Source organism: Eleutherodactylus coqui, chromosome 2, assembly GCF_035609145.1.
Source record: "Eleutherodactylus coqui strain aEleCoq1 chromosome 2, aEleCoq1.hap1, whole genome shotgun sequence".
NCBI classification, from domain to species: Eukaryota; Metazoa; Chordata; class Amphibia; order Anura; family Eleutherodactylidae; genus Eleutherodactylus; species Eleutherodactylus coqui.
In genome coordinates this window covers 163,659,757-163,681,947 of record NC_089838.1, presented here as the reverse complement: position 1 = coordinate 163,681,947, position 22,191 = coordinate 163,659,757, and the positions used below count along the sequence as shown (strand labels likewise).

Here is a 22,191-nt window from a genome sequence, read left to right as displayed (position 1 = left end):
TGGGGAATTTAAGAAAAGTCACACTGTGCGCGTCCGTGACATCAGAATCCCAGACATAGGCAGTGCCTATCGCAGCCCGTACACAATCTCTGCCGGAAGAGCGAATGGGCTGTGATGAGTAGAACACATAGCGAGATCCAACTAGCTGGCTCTTTTTAGGGACAGAAAAACTGAATTGAAGGGGTTTTGTCATTAGGGGGAAAAAAAATAAAAAATACTTACCTATTCCTCCCCCGTCAGTCTTCTTGCCGCATCTTCTCTTCCTCGCTCTTCTCCTGGCTTCTCCAGTCCCCCAGGGCACCTCACCTCCAGCGGGCTAGATACTCCTTTTCTTGTTATGGAGCGCCAATCTCGACAAGACCTATCTTTTCTGTGTGTCCTTTGTTCATTGGCGCAGCAGTACTGACCCTCTCGTCCTAAGTAAGCTCCATCCATTGTTCTGGAACCGATCCCTTGTTGAACCGACACTATTTCAGATGGGTGAGGTGCTGCTTGATTTTCAGTCAGACGGCACATATTGTGAGTGGTGGGATCACCCACTCTTCACATTGACCGCATCAGGAGTCTGATCTAAGATGAGCCTGGCCAAGCAAAGAGAGACTAGTGTGAAAAAATGGGGATAGAATCAGCAGGCCTGCAGAGCGTTGATGATTTTTATTTTTTTTTTTAAACTGCATTTTATGCTATTTTGGTTCTTCCCAAATCCAACCAATCAAGTCCCTGTTCTCCCTTTACAAAGTGCTTCTCAAAACGAGAGCTGAGATCTGATTGGTCGCTGCAGGCAACGCCTTTCCTTTTCCCTGCACTAGTAAATTCCTCGTCCGACTCTCAGCCCACGTGATTTGGAGGATTTGCTGGCGCTAGGACCCGGTGTTGACGGCTGCCCTGAGACACGTGACCTGGGTGTTGTTGGTGCTTGGGCACGCGGATGGCCCGCAGCCTACTCCATGGCTGTGTATGTTGGGCGGCAGTGACAGGCTCCCGCATGGACGCTCTGCTACTGGGTGCAGTGGGCATGATGAAGCGGGCAGCGCTCACCCCCTCCAGCCTGCGGGCTCTGCACTTTGATAACCGGGCGCTGCGCTGTCTGCCCGTGGAGCCTGGCGATGGAAGAGATGAGGACGCGGCGCGGTCCCGGCAGGTCCCCGGCGCCTGCTTCTCCCCCGTGCAGCCGACCCCGGTGCAGAACCCGTCGGTGGTGGCGCTGTCCCGGCCGGCGCTGGCTCTGCTCGGGCTGCAGCTGGAGGACGAGGAGGAGGCGGCCCTGTACTTCAGCGGGAACCGTCTGCTCCCCGGCTCCCAGCCCGCCGCCCACTGCTACTGCGGCCACCAGTTCGGGAGCTTCGCCGGCCAGCTGGGGGACGGAGCGGCCATGTACCTGGGGGAAGTGATCAACCCGGAGGGGGAGCGCTGGGAGATCCAGCTGAAAGGCGCCGGGCTCACCCCCTACTCCAGGTGAGGTGGGATCACCCGGCGCATGACTCCGCACTTGTGGGGAGACCCCGCGCACTTAGCGTCGCATGACTCAGCACTTGTGGGGCAGCCAACGGGAGGGGGAGACGCCGTCATTCACCTATAGGATGCATACTGGGGAGAGGAGAGGCTGCTGAAGGGACTTCCAAACTTGTGATCTTGGTGTGAGCTGCTGTGTACGGGGCCGATGACACCAAGTCATACAGCGTTTATACAGACAGACCCCTTCTTGTCTCCGTCAGTCGTTCACAATCACTGTATAAAGGCTCATTTACACTGAAATTTGAGTGATAGCTACTTAAGAGCTCATTAGCGTGTAAGTGAAGGCAGCCGATGTATGCAGATGACAGCAGGAGCGCTGTAATCTGCACACAGCTGCTTGGTTCTTGCAGCTGTCAGCGGTATCTCGCTGAGAACGCAGCCTGTGGCACTGATAAGGCTCATCGCTGACTTTAAGCTTGCTTTAAGTCAGAGATGAACGAATAGTGCTTGATGGTCACTCATCGAATCATTGTGTCTAAATGGGCCTTAGGCCGCCTGCACACGGGCGGGATTTCCGCCGCTCAAAGCCTGCATAGGATTGCGTTAACAAACGCAATCCTATGCAAACGGCCACGTGAAATCTCGCGCGGCAAACAAGCCGCGGCATGTCCTATTTCTGTGCGGGGCTCGCAGAGAACGTCACTCACCCGGCTCCGGTCTGCGCATGCGCCGGCACATGAAAGAGCCGGGGCTGCGGGCGCGGGTGAGTACGCACTCGTCCCTGCAGGCGCTCAGGACGGGTCCCGCGGCGAGAAACCTCGCCGCCGGATCCGACCCGCTCGTCTGCAGGCGGCCTTAATTGAATGTGAACGACTGAACGATTGGTATAAATGCCGAACGATGAATGGCTCTTTCCATTGTGGTGCCCAGCAGGAGCTCGCGCAGCCATCAGATCTGCAGCAGCTCGTTGTGCAGAGCGGAGGTCCCGTCTTCATGGCACTCTGGTTATTACACCTTCATTTACTCAGTGCAAATGTGAATGAAACAGTGAGCAGGGGTATGATTGCACCCCTCTCCCTGCCGAGCGCGGCGAGCAGGGGCATGATTGCACCCCTCTCCCTGCCGAGCGCTGCGAGCAGGGGTATGATTGCACCCCTCTCCCTGCCGAGCAGGGGTATGATTGCACCCCTCTCCCTGCCGAGCAGGGGTATGATTGCACCCCTCTCCCTGCCGAGCAGGGGTATGATTGCACCCCTCTCCCTGCCGAGCGCGGCGAGCAGGGGTATGATTGCACCCCTCTCCCTGCCGAGCGCGGTGAGCAGTTTTGCATCAACTTTCTTTTTAGTCCAGCTGCACACAGACGGATCGGATTCCGCGGCGGAATCTGACCCTGTACATGGCTGGTATTTGCACATACCTGTTTTTTTCTTTTTCTGTACTGTGGATGGTCTGCATGGCGAGCTTTCAGACATGCGTAGTAGTTGTCTTTTGGGGGTTTTTTTGTGTTTTATCGCGGCATTTCTCATGTCGTTGCTAAGCAATGACGTAGAATCTGCAACGTCTCCGCAACGTCATTGTGGACAGGCCATGGGTCGGACGGCTTCCATTGACTTCAATGGAAGCCATCTGTATGGAATCCGCACTGAAATAGACCATGCTTAGTTTTTTTTTTCTTCCCCCTCACCACAAGAATACATTGTATTTTGCCAGCAGCCCAGATGAAAACAATGCAGCTGTTTGCACAGCAGGGCATGTCATTTAATCACAAACTGGGATCTGCGAACAGCTCCTGGAGGCCCATTTACGTGCAAATGAAGATGATGGTGTTAATGGGCATTATTGGTCATTAACACTTTATGCAAAATGATCACTAAAGCTTTAAATTGTTTTAAAGATTATCTTTGCATTTAAATGGGTTTTAAGTAGAGATGAGCGAACGTACTCGGTAAGGCCGATTTTGCAATCGAGCACCGCGATTTTTGAGTACTTCACTACTCGGGTGAAAAGATTCGGGGGGGCGTGGCGTGGTGGAGCGGGGGGTAGCAGCGCGGAACAGGGGGGGCTTTCTCACTCTCCGCTCACCCATGGCGCCCCCCGAATCTTTTCACCTGAGTAGTGAAGTACTCGAAAATCGTGGTGCTCGATTGCGAAATCGGCCTTACCGAGTACGTTCGCTCATCTCTAGCTTTAAGTCATCCCAGACAGATCTCTTTCCAGCTTCTGTTTGAACACTTCCATTGAAGGAGAACTCGCCACCTCCCGTGGTAACCTGTTCCACTCATTGATCACTCGTGGTCCTGTCCATCAGGCACAAATACAGTTCAGTTGTCTCTATACACACTAGATTCTCAGCAAATCCCATTGCAGTCGGAGACCCTACTGTAATCCGTGTTCAGCTGTCTGTCTAGTTAGATAAATGTCAGCGGGCTCTGCAGGTATGGAGGCGGCCTGAAATAAGGATCGGGAGGTGGGATTTCAGAATGCCTAATGCTGTGCTCTGCTGAGAGATGAGCTGCTGCCAGAATCTGTAACAGCAGCTCATCTCCATGTTGATGCAAGCGTGCATTGCTATAAGTGAGACGGGCGGATTCCAAATCAGCATCCGTGGCAAAACACAGGCATTGAAAAGCATGTACTTTTGCTTTTCGTTCACACTTGCAGATTCGACATGCGTAAGGGGAAGAAAAATTGCAGCATGCTCTATTTTGCCGCGGACGGCCTCCATTCAAGTCAGTAGAGATGCTCGACCTGTAGACCATGCGCATTTAACATTGTGTATGGGCTGCAGGTACCCGCGTCATCGCTTAGCAATGGCGCGGGAAATATAGACATTGGAAATATATGCTGCACATAACCGAAGGCGAGCCGCCGCGGTCATCTGTATTAGAGGAAATCCAGATACACAGGGTCGTTGGCTGGGCTCACAGAATCCACTGTGGACCTCCCATATGCAGAATCTGGTCAGCAAAGCCCAACTCAGGCTCACACGGTGCACAACACTCGCGCACATCTTCCTTTGCCTGCACAGTACGGTCTAATGATTGTAAGGCGTGATATAAGACTGGTGACATATTACACAACCCTCCTGGGATTTGTTGGGGAATCTCCTTGTGCCCTTGTCAGCACAGCAGCTGCCTCCTCTCTTCTCTACGCAGGTCGTCGGGCCGTATTTACAGTCCTTCTATTGTTTTCCAGACGTTCCTCTGAAAGGCGTGTTGTTAGTTGTGTGTCTTATAGCTTCTCCCGCTTGTGTTGTAGACAAGCTGACGGCAGGAAGGTGCTGCGCTCCAGCGTAAGGGAGTTCCTGTGCAGCGAAGCCATGTTCCACCTTGGAATCCCAAGTACCAGGGCGGCATCTTGTGTCACCTCCGACTCCACCGTCATCAGGGACATCTTCTACGATGGGCACCCCAAGAAAGAGAAGTGCACAATTGTTCTGCGTGTTGCTCCCACATTTCTCAGGTGGCTTAGTATTATCATTACTGTATGTTTCTAACTATTAGGCCGCTGTCACACAGCCAAGAAAGTCGCTTGAAATTTGTACGTTGCGAGATGCACGAATTTCAACCCCATTCTTTTGAATGGAGACATGCTCTTATCTTTGCACATTCTTCAGAACACATCGCCCGCTGCTTTCAATGGGACAGTAAAACACATAGCATGGCGTGTGATGCAAGGTTTCCTATTGAAAACAATGGGAAACACTTGGCGCTCCTCCGACACGGCTGAAAGCAGCACTGGAGGATCGCAATTTCACAGAAGTGATGGGAGGTGTTTTTGATGGAAAAATACCTTGCATCCGGGGATACATCACACGTTCATAAGCGCGATATTGGTCCACTATCGCGCTCGGTCGTGTAGGTAGCCTAAGGCCGGATTTACACAAGCGTATTTGTGTACCTTTTTGCTTGCGTAAAATTTGCACACACAATATGCAGAGAATAGAACCCATTGATTTCAGCGGGTTCAGTCACATGCACATATTTTGTATGCATATCTCCTTCCTGCATATTTGCCCTGAGAAAGCGAATATATCGAACTTGTTACACTAGCTGGCCATTTCAATCCGTGTGTTTTTTTTTTTTTCTTTCTTTTTTTGCGTTTGCAAATGCACATTGCCCATCTGTGAATCTGGCTTTAGATAAAATCTTGCTATAAAGCACCTGCGCTTTATCGTTCAGAGGCAGGGGGGTCTGATGGATCCAGAGACCCCTGACCACTACCTTAATGATCCAGCACTGCGCTGCCCGATCATCAGGAGAACTATCCCTGCCCCAGCAGTCCCCTCCAGCAGATCACTCACACAAATCACCATGTGTAGGTCCTCTGTACACACAAGGGCTGACAATAGTAAAGATCAAAGGTCTTGCAGGAGCATCAGGACCTCCGATGTCATAACCAACTTAGGGGGGATCATGTATTACTACACTTGTATGTGGGGATTTAGTGTTTAACATGCCAGCTGCAGGTGTGTCTGTCTGTCTATCAGAGCTGTCTGTGTTGTGTGCATGTACAATGTGCGTCCAACTTTGTATGTGTATGATGTCAACCATTATTCGGATGGACAGACTAGGTTTAATAGCAGTTGACTGTTCGCTGTTAACCCTTTTCTATGCTAGAAGACCAAACTTACTGACAGTAGCCTATCCACTCTTAGACCCCCAGTGACGTTCAAATTAGGATGAAATCTTTTTATCTAAATCTGGGGGGCGCCTTAGGCCGCTCTCACACAGGCCGTTTTTTTAACATGAAACGCCGCGCTAAAAGCTATAAAAGCGCCTCCATTGATTTCAATGGGGCTTCACAGACGAGCATTTGAGTGTGGTGTTTCTAAAGCCATGATTTTCAATCGCTGTCTGCTCTATTTTAGTGAGTTTCAGCTATATTTATTTTTTTGCACCTCATCACCCATTGCAATGAGGCGCTTGTGTGAGAGCAGCCTTATAGTCCGAAAAAGTTTGTATATTAACCCTAACTTTTATGTGGAGGTTAAATTGGAGTTCTAGAAGGATTAAACCATTTTTATTTTATCAGGTTTGGATCATTTGAGATTTTTAAGCCAACTGATGAATTTACTGGTCGCCACGGTCCTAGCGTCAATAGAAATGATATTCGGATCCAGATGCTGGATTATGTGATCAGCACGTTTTATCCCGGCATAGAGGAGACGTATGCAGAAAGCAAGGCGGAGAGAAACGCTGCGTTCTTCCGAGAGGTACCCGCACCTGTTTGTCCTCCTTATTAATGCACAGGTGTTACATTATATGTGATGAAACCATGAACACCTGCATCCTAAGGCTATGTTCACACAGCGGAATTGGACGCAGAAACCTTTGCGCGAAAAACCATAGCAGAAATCCGTGGCTGTTCTGCTACAGTTTTTGCCACGCTTCCACATGCGGTATTAGCCCGGTCTGTAGGCAAACTCCGCGTGGGGAATTCTGATGCATTTGCATGCGACAGTTACGTCACTTCCTGACAGCGATCCGCGTGGATATAATGCGGACTTCTGCATGCAGATATTCCCCACAGGTGGGGCTACATTTGTATGATGACCCGTAACGGAGTAGCCTTGGATTTCTGCCACAGTCTTACAGGATTCCACAACGGATTCTACCGTGTGACCACAGCCTATGAGTACAATAAACAGCATGAACCGGTTTTCTGAGCGCTCCTTCACTACTAGCAGTGTGGCAGCCACAGATATCTATTGACATATAAGCATTTGTGCAGTTTACTAGATAATGGATCAGGTAACTGTTATCTGCTGCATGTATTTCCCGAATACAATTAATCACCTGAAAACCCTCTCCTGCTTGATCTGAAGGGGTAGAGCGAATAGGCTAGCAACTAATATATAAAACAAAACCTAGAAAAGTAAAACTGACAACAAAAGTAGAATTCACCAATAACACATCGCTGTAAAAATATGGACACTATGGCTAAAATAATAAAACATGTCCCCTACATTTCTCTTCTATAGATAGTAAATACCCACGGGGCCCTTATGTGCTACTATAAACACACATTGCTCACCATTCACGTCCTACTTTTCTTAAAAAGAGCAGTTTATGGTCAGTTGTGAGGTTTGCCATTGAAACCTGGAGTGATGCGAGGCGTTTCTAACACAGAAATACCTCGCAATTGCAGGGACATCGCACGTTGGTGAGCCCGAAATCGGTTCGAGTCCAAATAGAATTCTAGTATACTGGCCCGACAAAGGCCAAAGTTGTTGCTCTTAGTAACAATGCTGCTAATATTGAATGAGGGCAGGTCACTGTAAGGGAGCAAAACACCACTTTCAGCTGGCTAACCTGACACCAAACTTCCCTCTGTTGGTGCAATGGGGGCAGTTACTACATAAGTCTATGGGCTGCTGTATACACTGAACCTGTTTACAAAACACAGTGGGGGGGGGGTGTGGTTGTGGTGGGGTGTCTCACTTACCTGGCTCTAACCACACTAGTTTGGGATATGCTGAAAAGGGGTACGAGAGATCTCCCACTTACCTGCAAAATGTGCACCAACTGACGGAGTTGCTGCAATGGGTATGGATTGTGTATGGAGAATGTTGCCATATTGTGGAATCTGTTCCCTGACATTTGTTAGCTGTGATCACCCAAAAAGGTGGACCAACCAGGTTCTGAGTAGGTAGGTGTAGGGGCAGTAAATGAGTAGCACCAGTAGGTGTGTGGCAGGTGTACATCTATGTGAGACAAGGAATGGGGCAGGTTAAAAAAATCAGACCTGGCTATTCACTTTTTTATCAGGGTAGTACTGTGATTTTTTTTTTCTATTTGTGTTTTTTTTTTTTTTTTACACATCTTGGGAACTAAAGGTACATAGTGCATAGTGAGTAATATTATCAGCCGGTGTACATGTAACAGCTAGGGCCAGCATGTCCTGGGAACTCAAACCATTACTAGAGGTGACAGAGTACTTTTGTACTACCCTACTATAATCCAGCTACGGCTCGGCTTTCTTTTGTAACGTGTTGTATTAATTGTGGAACACTTCTAAGTGATTCTAAGAGGCACTAAGCCTTATGTAATCGGCTTGTAAACATCCATAAAATCTGTTACGTTATGACAGATAGATGTGTAAATTCTCCCAGAACCGGAGCTATATGATGAATAGTAGGGATTATGGGGGAAGACTGTATTTTGGTTTTTCCTTCTACGCTGCTACACACAAACAATCCGGATGGTTGGCAGCGTCTCAGAAACCAGGCATACTCTTCTCTACCATTAACTAGACCGCCATGCACTTCATGTGTGCACCACCATAGACGGGGCGTAGCACCACACCAAAGCTAATGTACTTCTAAGATTTAATATTAAGATGTCTTCCAGATTACAAGACGGACTGCAGGACTGGTTGCTGAGTGGCAGTGTGTTGGATTTTGCCATGGCGTATTAAATACCGATAACATGAGTATTGTTGGAGTTACTATCGACTATGGACCTTTTGGTTTCTTGGACAGGTTAGTAATCAAGTAGTGCATGCCCGTGCTGTGGTAGTCCATACAAAAGTATTTTAGTCCTGACTGATACAGTATGTGCCAGATTAAAATTCCAATTTATTTTTTCTCGTATGTCAAGAAAAATGGACAGCACACAGACTGCACACGGATGGAATCTGAGTGCTGTCTGTAGTGTTTGTTGGTTTTTTTTTTGCTTGTTTTTTAAATATCCCCATTGACTTTTTCATAGGCAAGTCTCCTGCATAAAATGGATCAGAATAGTGCATGCAATTGAAGTTTTTTGTTTTTTTCCGTGCAGTCCATGCCACATGGAATAGTATGGGTCTGTATACTGTTTCTGTGCAGTCTGTTTTTTGAATGGACACATGGACAAAAAATCGCTGCTGTGTTGGGGGTCTTAGGTTGACTGTTAACACAGAACACTCCTAGACCATGTAAGCTACATGGTAGCATATATCTGATTGCCTCTTTTATGCTTGCCCTGCCTGGCATGAGCAGGCTGTGTCTGATGAGAACACCGTAGCCAGATAGGTGTCAGTAGAAGTTTAGCTTCGTGGTTTTCGAGGTGGAAGCCTTTGGGGCCGGGAGAAATACCTAATCTCCAGGTTTTTTCCAGCCTTGAGTATGTATAATTGCACTATAGTACTATGTAGTTATAGCATGTACACTCAATATGGATACATGTTTCATGTTCTAAAAGCTAGTTGTGTTTAAGATGCCTCGCTACTGACAATGGCTGTAGCTCTAATATTCTGTCTTCCAGGTATGATCCTGAGCACATCTGTAACGGCTCCGATAACATGGGGCGCTACACTTACCGCAAGCAGCCCGAGATCTGTAAGTGGAATTTAGAGAAGCTTGCTGAGGCTTTGGTTCCAGAGTTGCCTTTAGACATTAGTCAGAAAATACTTGAAGAGGAATATGATGTGGAATTCCAGAGGCATTACCTGCAAAAAATGAGGAAGAAGCTGGGTCTTGTTAATCTAGAGCTTGAAGAGGACGGCAGACTAATCTCTGACTTGTTGGACACCATGAACCAGACAGGTGAAGTTCATCAACTATTACCACCATTTACCTTCAGGCTGTTTAAATGGTTTCAAGCTATAAATTACAGACCTGTAGAATATTATGGAACAATTAGTATTGACCCATTGTAAATCGAGTCTGTGTTCTATGCCTTTCATGTCAGGTTCATGTATTTTACAACCTTTAAGATGAGGACTCTAGGCTCACCTAATAAGGGACCGTATTCACAAGTAGTCTCTCTCCTCAGCTCCGTCAGCAACCGCTGTTCACGGTGTTTTTTTTCTGTCATTAAAGTAGGAACCTGTTGTAATGTGCACCATAGTCATTACACGGTCTTCTGAAGATCCTATGTCTTCCAGCATCTTGTTGATTTTATACACTAACATTAACCCTTTGCAATCCAATTTTGGATTCAGGGTTTCCTAGGGGGCTTTCTTTTTCTGCCATTATACAATGGCGCCATCTGCTGGCTAGAGCCAGTACTGCGGTATGTGGCATGCTAGAGAGGCCCCAGACAACAGAGCGGCCAGTAATATACAGTAAGAATACCCAGCCGGGCGTCTTCCGACATCGGAGCTGTACAGCCTTCAATCAGAATGTCTTCAGACATCAGGCAGTGGATTGGAAAGGGTTAAAGGGATTTTTCACGCAGATACTATCTATGACAGATCCTTATAATGAGTCATCAACAGTTGATCAGCTAGTATCTGTCACTCGGGACCCTGGCCAATCAGCTGATTGGGTGCCTGCTATCAGCGCCACAATGCATGGGTCAGAGTAGCAGCAGTTGGCTCCAACCCCTGTGTGTGGGCAGGTGTGGCTATCATTGATTTTAATGAGAGCTGCACCTGCAGTTATGAGCGCCAGCCACTTCACAGGGGTCGGAGCAGTAGCTTCCGCTCCAACTCCTGTATATTGCACTGCTGACAGCGGGCGCCCGATGATAAGCTGATCAGCCAGGGTCTCAAGCAGCAGACACCAGTCGATTTAATATTATTAACCTACCTTAGTTGTAGACCTTTCATTACAGGTATAACTTTTGCACATGGTCATTGGCGCTTTTTCCCCCTTTTTTAGGCTCTGATTTCACCAATACCTTCCGGGTTCTCAGCAGGTTTTCGGGAAATGCTGCTGATATTGATGGATTCTTGAGTATAATCGTTGAACAGTGTGCTAGTGTGGAAGAACTGAAAGTTGCTTTTAAACCAAAAATGGATCCAAGGTACATTGTATATATCAGTATTATATATTTCCCAGGATTGTAATTCACAGGATAATCAAGGTAGCAGAAACATAAGGTGAAGAGGACCCTGCCCAAAAGTGTAAAGCTCCCAGATACCACTTCAGTAGTAGTAGTCATCTTCTCAGGAATCTGCTGTAGACCGCCACTGAACGTTGGTCTGGACTAAGGGGGGTTTTACATGGAACAGGACTGGGGCTCTGACATCACATCTCATTGTACAGTATTTGTAATCCTGGAACTAGTGCATTACAAGGAAGTATAGTGTCTTGTAGCTGAGTTTACTCCAGTGCTTGGTTCCTCCATTGTTCGGTTCTGTCCTAGGAGCTAAACAGAAAAAAAATCTGACCTACTGGATCTGACATATGCTGAGTGGACCCCACCGACTATAATGGGGTTAGAGCGGCCTGCAAGCAGAAGTTTTCCTGCACTAAATAGCGTGGCACGCTGCATTATTTTGTCCAGCATCTCATACCAGATCTTTGCTGGAACCTCCGGCACAAATGTGTGCACAGTCTTACCATTGTCTTATGGGTGAAGGGTGAAAAGTGTTTTATCAAATTATTACCAAAATGTTGCTAAACTGCTGAGTGACCAACTGATTGGAAAAGGTCATTATATAGCCCGATACCATGGCTCTTCAGGGAACTTGTAAACTCGCCTGGTCTTCTTTCTATTCTACAAAAGGCTGGTCAGCAGTTTTCCCGTACGACGACTCGGTGTCCTGGCAGCATTTAGCAGCTTTTAACTAATCAAATTATTAAAGAAAACAATCTACATATCCCTGAGCTCCGTTGTAGACTGCCGTCAGGACAGATAAGTTAGATAGAAGTACATTCAGACACTTGAGCTATTTTCATTATACGTTGGAGAGATTTATTAATACTAGTGCAGCAGTCTCTGCCCCATCAAGTCCTACCAATTATTATATTTTGTGAATAAAGTTGAACTTAACTGTTGCAACCAATTCCTGTTATGCAAGTGAAAGCTGCTTTGCAAACAGTTGTTCATTTCGAGAATGAACGTTATACGTAACGGATATGTTTTTTTAGATTGCTTGTGGAAGTTCCGTTCCACCCGGTTAACACAACAGTACATAAGCAAGAACTGTTTTTTGTTTTCATATTCTTCTCAGTTTCAGCAAACCTTGAAAATAACAAGCCTCTTCAATATCCATGTTAACATAAAAAGGCACTTGATTTCATAGCATGTTTGCATGAAGGCAGGACTGCCATGGTTGATGCCTTTTTATTATGTCGTTCTCTTCCATTTTGAGGGTTCTGTTCTCTTTCTAGGTGTGCTTCTACTTTCAATTTCCTCAAATCCTTCTTCTATGCATTTCTAAATGCAATATTATTTAAAGGGGTTTTCCACTACCTAAAATTGCCTCACAGCCACTCTGTCCTTCATGGTTGCTGCTGACCTGTATGACCCTCTTCACAAAGTTAGAAGCACTTAAAGGGAATCTATCACCATATTTGTTCTGCCCCATCTGAGGGCTGCACAAGCCAGTATAGGAGACCCTGATCCAGCGCCCGGACACACATTTTACATGAAATCCCCGTTTCTGCCCAGCATGTAGTCCACAATATTTGAGTTGTCCTGCCTCCCACCGATGATTGACAGCTATACTGTGTCACTAGTTTATGCTGCTCTCAGATTAGCATACGTATGGTGACAGAGTCTCTTTAATTTCTGAAAACTGTTTTCTGCGTTGGTTATACTTCTTGCCAGTTTGATGGGTGTCCTCATACACCAACTTGCACGCCAAAAATCTAATGCCAGAGGCCAAAGAGTGACGGGTAGTTTTAGGTAGTTACCAATTCTTCTTTGATACTTGCACTGTATCATCACACCCATTTACATAGTTTGTAGGTGTATGAGCTGTAAAGTAGTATTTCCGGGGTCTGGTCTTCTACACCAGGGGTCCCCAACTCCAGTCCTCAGGGACCACAAACAGGTCATGTTTTCAGAATAACCAATGGTAAGAACACCTGTGGCAATGTCTGAGGACCAACAATAATTACATCACCTGTGCAACACTGAGGAAATCCTGAAAACATGACCTGTTGGCGGTCCCTGAGGACTGGAGTTGGGACACACTACTCTACACATTTTCCTTTTGTTTGTGATGCAAATAAACTTTGTATGTTTCTTGATATATATATATTATATAATGGTTTTCCCAGACAACTTACAATGATGCTGATGTTGGCGCAGAGCAATCCTCAGCTGTTTGCATTGATTGGATCTAAAGCCAACATAAGTCAAGAGCTGGAGCGGATAGAAAAATATGAACAGCTTGAGAAGTCTAGTACCGAGGACATAGTGAATGAGAACAAGAAGCACTGGGAAGAATGGCTTGAAAAATACAGGTATGTCATCTTACCCTTGTACTTCTTAGTCTTTGACAGTTGCTCCATCTATCCATCGTATTGAGAGAATGTTTAGCATGTAATTAATAAAGATACATACAAAATATGATGATGAGGATAATTTTGGTGCTGTATGTAGCGTGGATGTCTCCAGCAGTCTATGACCTTCAGCTAATGAATCATAATGAATGATAACTTGGATGTCTCCAGCAGTCTATGACTTTCTGGCCCGTAACAGGACAGTGTCCTTGCAAGAGCTTGATGAGCTTTGACGTATTGTGGGGGGGTTATGTAAGTACACAGACTCCAGAAGCAAGCGCCTTATTACACAACAGATGGACGTCTCTTCACATGGTTCTTCAGTGCATCAGTAGATAAATATTTCAATACGGGGGTTTGTCTAATAGTGTTTACTGTGTGCTTGGACTTTACCCCTTAATGATGGGACCATTTTCGGCCTTAATGCTTTGTTTTTTTTATTCCTTTGTCTCATGACCAGAGTCATAGCTTTTTCATTTTTCCGTCAACCTAGTCATGTGTGGGCTTGTTTTTTACGGGACAAGTTGTAATTTTTTTTAATATCTTCATTGTGGTAGGGTTTTGACTTTTTAAAAAATTTTTCTTTTTGTTTACCGTTTACACTTTCAAAAAAAAATTGTTTACTGGAGACTGTTTTTACTTTAATTACTACAGTAAACTGAAGTACTTCAGTGTTGCAGTTTATTACATTAGTGTATGTGGCTGAGAATGTGTATTACGTGTATAACTAGAGCATTTGCCATTGATGACAAACCGTTTTTTGTCTCCATTAACTTCAGTCTATTAAGTCTTTATCAGTTGCCTCAGCCTGATTATTGCTATGGACCGCTTGAGACAGAAAAGTATCTGTAGCTCTACATCTTGTTTTTTATTCCCCCATTTTAGTGCTCGCTTGCTGAAGGAACAAGAAAATAGTGGAGATGGTGTCACTTTACTTGCCCAGAGGGAGAAAATCATGAATTCTAACAACCCAGCACACATCCTGAGAAATTACATTGCCCAAAATGCTATAGATGCAGCTGAGAAGGGAGATTTCTCAGAGGTAACCAACTATCCATGAATATGTCATTGATCTTGTGTATTTGTGTTACCATCCCAACATGAAAGTCAAGTTTTTTTGTCTGTAGCATTGGCGGACACAGCAAAGATCTTGGGTATAGCTTCTGCTACTAGGAGGCGACACTAAGCATAAAAGTGTTAACGCCTCCCTTTAGCTATACCCCCCTGCAAGCAACATGCTAGCTCAGTTTTTAGCTTAGTGTCGTAGGAGGCAGACGGTCTCGCCTTCAGACACTATTTTTTTCATCTTTTATTTTTCACTTCAACGTTTTTCGGAAGACCAGGGAATAACAGCGAGGCAGGACTCTCCCTGTTAACCTACCGAGGAGGGCAAACATATTCCGTTGCTATGCGGGTGGTAACTGGGTGTCCACCGTGTGATTGTGCCCTTGTATTCGTACCGCCAGCGGCTTCTTGGCGCTGTGCAGAGTATGCCGCCCGCTGCTAAGGCTGTGATGAGCCGCCATATGGTGGCCAGATTGAGCCGCCATGCGGCTCAGGTGTTGTGGCGGCCGTGCGGGGGGGATGGCCCCGCCGCGCTTCCCTCGTGCAGTGAAACTGCAAGCCCGGTCTAGTGCGTGGCCGTCTGCCTAGCAGTGCCACAACTCGTAGCCGCCGGCGGCCTGGTGCCACACCACGTGTCGCCGCATGGACATTTATGGCCAATTAGTTTGACTTCAAAATGTTTTCCTTTCCTTCTGCAAACGTGCAGGAAAATAGAGCATTCTGTGTGGTGGGTTTTTTGTTTTTACGTGATGGAATTGTGCATAAAGGATGGTTACCCATTCCAGTTCCGCTCCATGAACCAGAACACAGAACCGCTTAGTATTAGTGGTTTGTCCACGACTGTGTATTACACGTGGGTTGCATGGATACGTGGTGAATGAAGTCAATGGATTTTCATTGATCCATGCACACTGCCGGGTAGACCCTGCGTATCGGTACACGAGAAATAAATGACAGCATGCGCTATTTGTACGGGCTGCGGATGATACACTGTCTATGCGCAATAGACTGCATATGGGCAGCGTTTTCATACACATCTGTACTGTTTCGGTTTAAAAAAAAATAAATCACACTGCACCTGTCCGTGTGATACGTGGGCATGCGCAGTGCCATACGCAGTCTCTGGCGGCAGAGTGTATGGCTGCCAAATGCATATAGCCGTGGGCATTAGTTCTTACTCTGATAGACCTGGTCTGTCCATGCTTTAAACAGTCATTTCCCCAGCTGATTGCAGAGAGTTGCTGAAGCCAGGCCTGTGATAGTCCACTAAACAGAGTTGGCTTTTTACATATGTCCTCTTCATGAGACAACCCCTTTTAACAATTTATAAAGCCAGGAGTTTTGTCTGAAAGAAGGGAGGGGTGAGCTCTTTCAGGCACTGTTGCTTATCCCTGGGGAAAACCTATATGGCCAAAACAACACATCCTCTTAGATACTTATGTTCTACAACAGCAGCACTTCACACCGTTCAGGTTCAGTGGAAGTTAGTGGGTAGATCCCATAACAATATGAAACATTTGTCAACCATGAATGAAAGTTTGTAATACCATAGTGCAGGCATTGTGATGTGTGCCTGTGCAGAGGTTTACTTGGCCTTAACACACTTATATTCTTTTACATCTGTACAGGTCAGAAGGGTGTTGAAGATGTTGGAAAATCCATATGTGGAGGATGAGTCAGTCTATGGTATTTCAGAAGTCTCATCAGAAGAACAACCATTGGAAGCTGCTGCAGCCTGTAAACTCAGCATCGTTTCCAAAATCCCTTACAACAGCAAGCCACCGCTTTGGGCTTCAGAGCTGTGTGTCACCTGATCCTCATAGAGTCCTTGTTGTTCCTTTACCCAGAGCTGAAGAACAGAATTATTTGGCTCGGAGTAAGGCCAGCAAGGACAAACCAGCTACTCTTGGGTTTTTAAAATTGCATTTGGATGTTGAACAAAACCCTCCTGTGAGGGAAATATACAGACATGGTGGATAACAAGATTTCTGTATTATGATATCCAAATGTAATTTGTAAATGACGGCAACAATTCCAAGTCAGATTTCTGACCAATTGTTGTCTGACATAAACCTAATGGTACAACAACTCTAACATTGATCTGCAAAAAGGGCTTCTTGCATTTATTTTTGATTGGCTACAAATGGCTTATAAGGGTTTGAAAAAACGTCAATAATTTAGAACAAAGCAGCAGTTTGTGATCTCCTGCTGCGTGGAGGTACCTGGCTTATATATTAGGGAAGCGCAATATCTACTGAACTTATGATGATACTTAGCTAATACATTAGCCTGGACACCTCCAGTCCAAATGTCTCAGCTTAAGAACTGCTCCCAGTCTTTATTTGAGAAATTCATCATCAGTGACCTCTGCGGTGAAGAATCCAGTGCTATAGCTTGTCCCCTCTGTGTTCTGTACTTTCTCTTCACATTATCACCAAGTTTGTTTTCCATGACACAGCCTCAAACTAATCCATGGCTTAAAAGCATTTGGTTTTTACAAATGTGGCCCCAGATGTAACCTATGTAAATATATGTACAAATCAATGAGATTCATACCAAATGCAGGAAGTAATCGGATAAATATTGTTTTGATTTTGGTACTGCATATGTTATATAAGCTGAACTAGGTGCGGAATGTAAATTGCAGTACAGAGGTTGTACCATTAGAGGTCTCTGGATGAGAATATATGTACAGGAAATATGGCAGGAGCATTGAGGAATTTTTTTAACTCTTCACCATAGAGGCAGTGGCATTTGAGAAAGTGACAACCTGTATGGTGGTAGTTGGGACAGGCTTTGTAATAGAGAGACTTACTGCATGCTAAGACTTGTTACCCTCATGGGTTCAATTGTAGAAAGTGTGTCTATGTATGCATATATACCATTTGAGAGCTCTATCTCAAGTTAAACCTGGAAGAGAAGGGCAGCGGCCATTGCAGAGGGATTAGATTAATTGAGACCTATTTTATATATGCATATTTTTATTATATACACATTCTATGCCATGAGGAAGAATAAGCATTCTAGTGGTTTGATCCTGTCAGCAAAAAGGATATATAAATTTTTTTTTAAACCCTTAGTGCAAGTGTACTTTTTTTTATATGAAATAAAGTGGCGTTGGACAGAAGGCTGTATTTTTAATTCTGTTGTACTTGGACCCTTTGCTGATCGGGATAGCCAGTGCACAGACTATGCCTTAAAGCTGAGAACTAGAACGTGGGGAGCTGGAAAACGTGTTGCTTTGTTATATATTTAGTCTTTCTTTTTGGCAGTTGTCATAGATCTGCTCCAGTAACTGCAGAACACACAGCCTGGAGGGGTGAGCTGAAGAACTGGATTGCAGATACTGAGATGAACTTCTCAGAAAAGAGAAAAAAATGGTGTGGTTCTTTCATTAAAAGCTTATACTTTATAAAAGGATTTTAATCAGACGTCTACTGCATCTATGTACACACCAACATCTACTCCTTGGGAGCTATTCACTAGTACAGCAGCTATAAAACACACTATTATTTGTATGACCCCATGATTACTATGTGCCTTTTTGTACAGATCATATGTTATATAGAAAAGCTGCACGCACAATATAGTGCATTGATCATCATTATTATTTTTTATGAAAGCATAAATAGGTGGGAGAGGGGATTCTAATACAACTTCTATACACTTTGTGCAATATGTTTTCTATATAATTAAGAACATGGTTGTCAGGCAGATGGGATCGGCGTTCCTAATAAGCTGCTTGCATTATTTACAGTGTGAGAATATTATTTTGACATGATAAACAGTTTTAAGCTACTGCTTTGTCACCATGACTTATTACAACGTTCTTCCAGTGAAAAGCTGCAGAGAACAGGGGCGTTAAATCTTCTGGTCTGTTCCAGTTTCAGCTGGGGAAGGACAAGGGGTATAGACCAGGAGGTGGGGCTTAATCATTTTGTCCTGCCCTAGAGGAGGAAGACTTCTGCTTCAGGCAGTTGTGTTATGGCTAGACACAAGAGAGGGGGATTTACCTGATCAGACTGTTCATGCGACTATGTAACAAAGGGTTCTTTAGATCGGTTTCCCCCACATTAAAAGGATTCTGCAGTCCCCCTGGGTCACCTCACCTCCAGCTGGTTCTTCGTTTTTCCGTGACGAAGCGTCCATGGGTTGCAGTCTTCTTCCTGCAGGGCAATGTACGCTACGTCACTTGTGACATAGCATTCATTGCCTAGCAGGAAGCCCCAGATTGTAATTCCGTAGCCTACACTGACCTGCCGGATGAAGACTGCAGCTGAATAACAGAAGAAGAATCCGGTCGGCTTGCAGTGAGGTGACCCGGGGACTGCAGGAGCCAGGAGGAGATCGGTAAGTAGATTGCCTGGGGAGGAACAGGTTAGTATAGATGTATATTTTTTTCTAATGACAAAACCCATTTAAATTCTGCAGTATTTACAGCACAAGCCATAAGATTTCTAAAATATGCCTATTTTTGAAAAACACTGCAGATTCTAAAGCCACAGCAGCTGAAATACAAGGGTTAAAATCCACAGCAGATCTACAACAAAAATGATAACAAAATCTGCACCATTTAAAGTGCAAATTTGCTTACTGCCCTCCCAGCATGCATGTTGCAGGTTTTCTGCTGCAGAAGGTAAACAGCTGCAGTGGAAAATTCCACAGCAAATCTGCACAATTTGCCATGCGGGACCAGGCCCTAAGGGTAGTTCCACACGGGCAATCGCAATATCGCTGCAAGAAAATCAAAGCTTTGTTCCTTCAATTTTTGAGCTGCTTTTTCTTGCAAAAAAAAATTTGTCGCTTGCTATATTCTCTTGACTTTTTAGCGCAAAAGTCAATAGGACCTTCTGATCAAAATGCATCGCATGAAAATCACACGTTTGTGCGTTGGGATGCAATAAATAAAAGCTCCATAGGAAAACGTAGGTGATTTAAAAAGAAAGCAAAATGCAGCAAGATAAAACATGCTGCATTTTTGTTTTTTTCCTTATTGCCTGAGTAAAACCATCTCAAATGTGAAGGAAATCCTTGAAAATCATTGGTTTCATATTTCTCTTGCATCACACGATTTGATCGCCTGTGTGAAACTAGCCTAAGGTGGAAATTGCTGAGGTTTTATGAATCTTCTGTTTAATATCCTCTCTGAGATCACTTAGAAAAACTGGAGTGCTAGCGAACTTTGCAGACTTTTTAGAATATTGCCTTTTTTCCCTCTTCTAAATACAATGTATCGGTCCCAATTTCAACTAAACATCCTGAGAATGGTAAGATTTACTTGCTCTACTACTCTTAACCCTTTCCAATCCACTGTCTGAAGATATTCTGATTGAAGGCTGTACAGCTCCGATGTTGGAAGATGTCTGGCAGGGTATTCTTACTGTGTATTACTGGCCGCTCTGTTGTCGGGGGGCCTCTCCAGCATGTCCCATACCACAATACTGGCTCTAGCCAGCAGATGGCGCCATTGCATAATGGCAGAAAGAGAAAGCCCCCTAGGAAACCCTGACTCCAAAATTGGATTGCAAAGGGTTAAAAGGAGTATTCCAGGACTTTTACTCCTTGTACTACTGATGACCTATCTTCAGGATAGGTCATCAATAGTTGATTGGCGCTAGTCCGCCTCTAGGGACCCCAGCAATCGGCTAATCTATTATACTTTTGGCTCTTACTGCAATGAAGACGGAGCTGTCATCATCCAGCTTGGCTGCAGTGAGCGCAGCGGCTGAAATCAACTGATTGCCAGGGGGCCCAAGCAGTGAACCCCTCACTGATCATCTATTGGCGACCTATCCTGGGGATGAGTCAATAGTACAAGGGGTAAAAATCCCTGAATACTCCTTCAATCCTTAGGCCTCATGTCCACGGGGAAAATCAGGCCCGCTACGGTAGCGGGTCCCTCCTGCCCCGCAGACATGAGCGCTTAAAATAAGAATTAACTTACCTCTCGCCCGCTCCGGATCTTCCCTTCGCCGCGGCTTCATCTCTCCGTCGCGGCTGGATCTTCTTTCTTCGGCTCGGCGGATGCGCAGGGCACGTCGGTTGCGTGCCTCGCGCATGCGCCGGCCCGAAGAAAGATCCGTCCGTGACGGAGAGAAGATGAAGCCGCGGCGAAGGGAAGATCCGGAGCAGGTGAGTAAATTCCGATTTTGGTCTCACGCGGATCCGGACGACTTCCATAGGCTGCAGTAGAAGCCCGCGGGAGACCCGCACGAAAATGGAGCATGGTCCAGATTTTTTCATGCTCCATTTAAAAAAAAAAAAAATCCCTTTTATTGACCATCCGTGGGTATTTAGCTACCCGCGGGTGGTCAGTGCATCCCTATGGGATGCGGATCCGCGGGCAGGAGAAGTGTTAAAATCCGCTGCGGATTTTAATTCTTCTTTTGCCCGTGGACATGAGGCCTTAGTGAATCTGCTTCTATCTCTTGTCAAACATGTCTGTAAACTACCATGGCTGGTACTCTAGGCTTGAGCAATAAAGAGTCGTTCATTATTTTTTAATTGGACGCCAGGAGAAGGGAAATCTAATCTGTTATACAAAGAATCTGTTTTATGAAATGTAAAGCGATTGTCAACATCTGTTAAATGTAATTTATTGAATCTTATGTAATAAATATAGTTTTTATTAAAAAATATTTTTCGGTCTTGTGGTAGAAATACTCACCTATATATAGTTGAATGTTCTTCTATAAATGAATTGGAAAAATATTTTATTTTTTGCCCATCCCTATAATGAGATTTTTAGTATGGACTAGTGGAGACTGAAGTTGCAATATACAGGGTGTCTCAAAAGTAAAGAAACGCCTGTATAAAAAATGTTTTTAAATTGGATGACTATCTGCCAGGACAGATGTTTTCCTGTTAGGCCATGTCACCAATGTGGTACCATTTTCAATGCTGCCAGCTTGTGTTTACTTTACCATTTGAAAAACTGAAGTTAAATACATCACAGTGGTGTTCTTGATGTTACCGTAACTTTTTATTCCTTGGGGCAAGGTTTTGGTTTTTTTGTAGGCAAATCGCCTAGGTGTGAAGAAACGTATGAGGCCATGCATGCTCCTATCGGAAATATGAAAATATAGGGGGGCACTGCAGCCGCATTGTTTTATTAGAAGGTAGCAGTCCTGCAAGTCAATGTCTCACCTAACAGGTTTTATAATGACTGAAGATTCTAAGCTAAAGTCAGAATCTTCTCCGTAGGACAATCTAACCATGTACGGACAGCTATTTTGGTGACTTTTATCGCTCATCAGGATTCTCTTTTGCTTCTGGAGAAGATTCTGGCTTTGGCTTATATTCCCAGTCATGTTACAGGGCCTGTTAAAAGGTCAGACATAGAGGGTAGCAGCATTTCTACGAGTCAAATAGGTGGAGCTGTAGAAGCATTATTCCATTTATTTATTTTTATTATTCCTTCTTGTGTAGAAAACTGATTTTATGTGAAACCAGAAAATGGACTATAAGGCCGCCTGCAGGCGGGTGGAAAATCCGCGACGGGATTCCCC

General features: G+C 45.1%; 1 protein-coding gene across 1 annotated transcript; it reads left to right on the top strand.

Moving 5' to 3' along the window:
* The first annotated feature begins 884 nt into the window (after positions 1-884).
* Positions 885-21,321, top strand: SELENOO (selenoprotein O). The gene is made up of 9 exons (XM_066591875.1): positions 885-1,455; positions 4,714-4,917; positions 6,490-6,670; positions 8,808-8,938; positions 9,702-9,982; positions 11,042-11,186; positions 13,394-13,579; positions 14,504-14,660; positions 16,312-21,321. Exons 1-9 carry the CDS (start codon positions 929-931, stop codon positions 16,504-16,506), a joined length of 2,007 nt encoding a protein of 668 aa, XP_066447972.1. The 5' UTR covers positions 885-928; the 3' UTR covers positions 16,507-21,321.
* Positions 21,322-22,191: the final 870 nt, after the last annotated feature.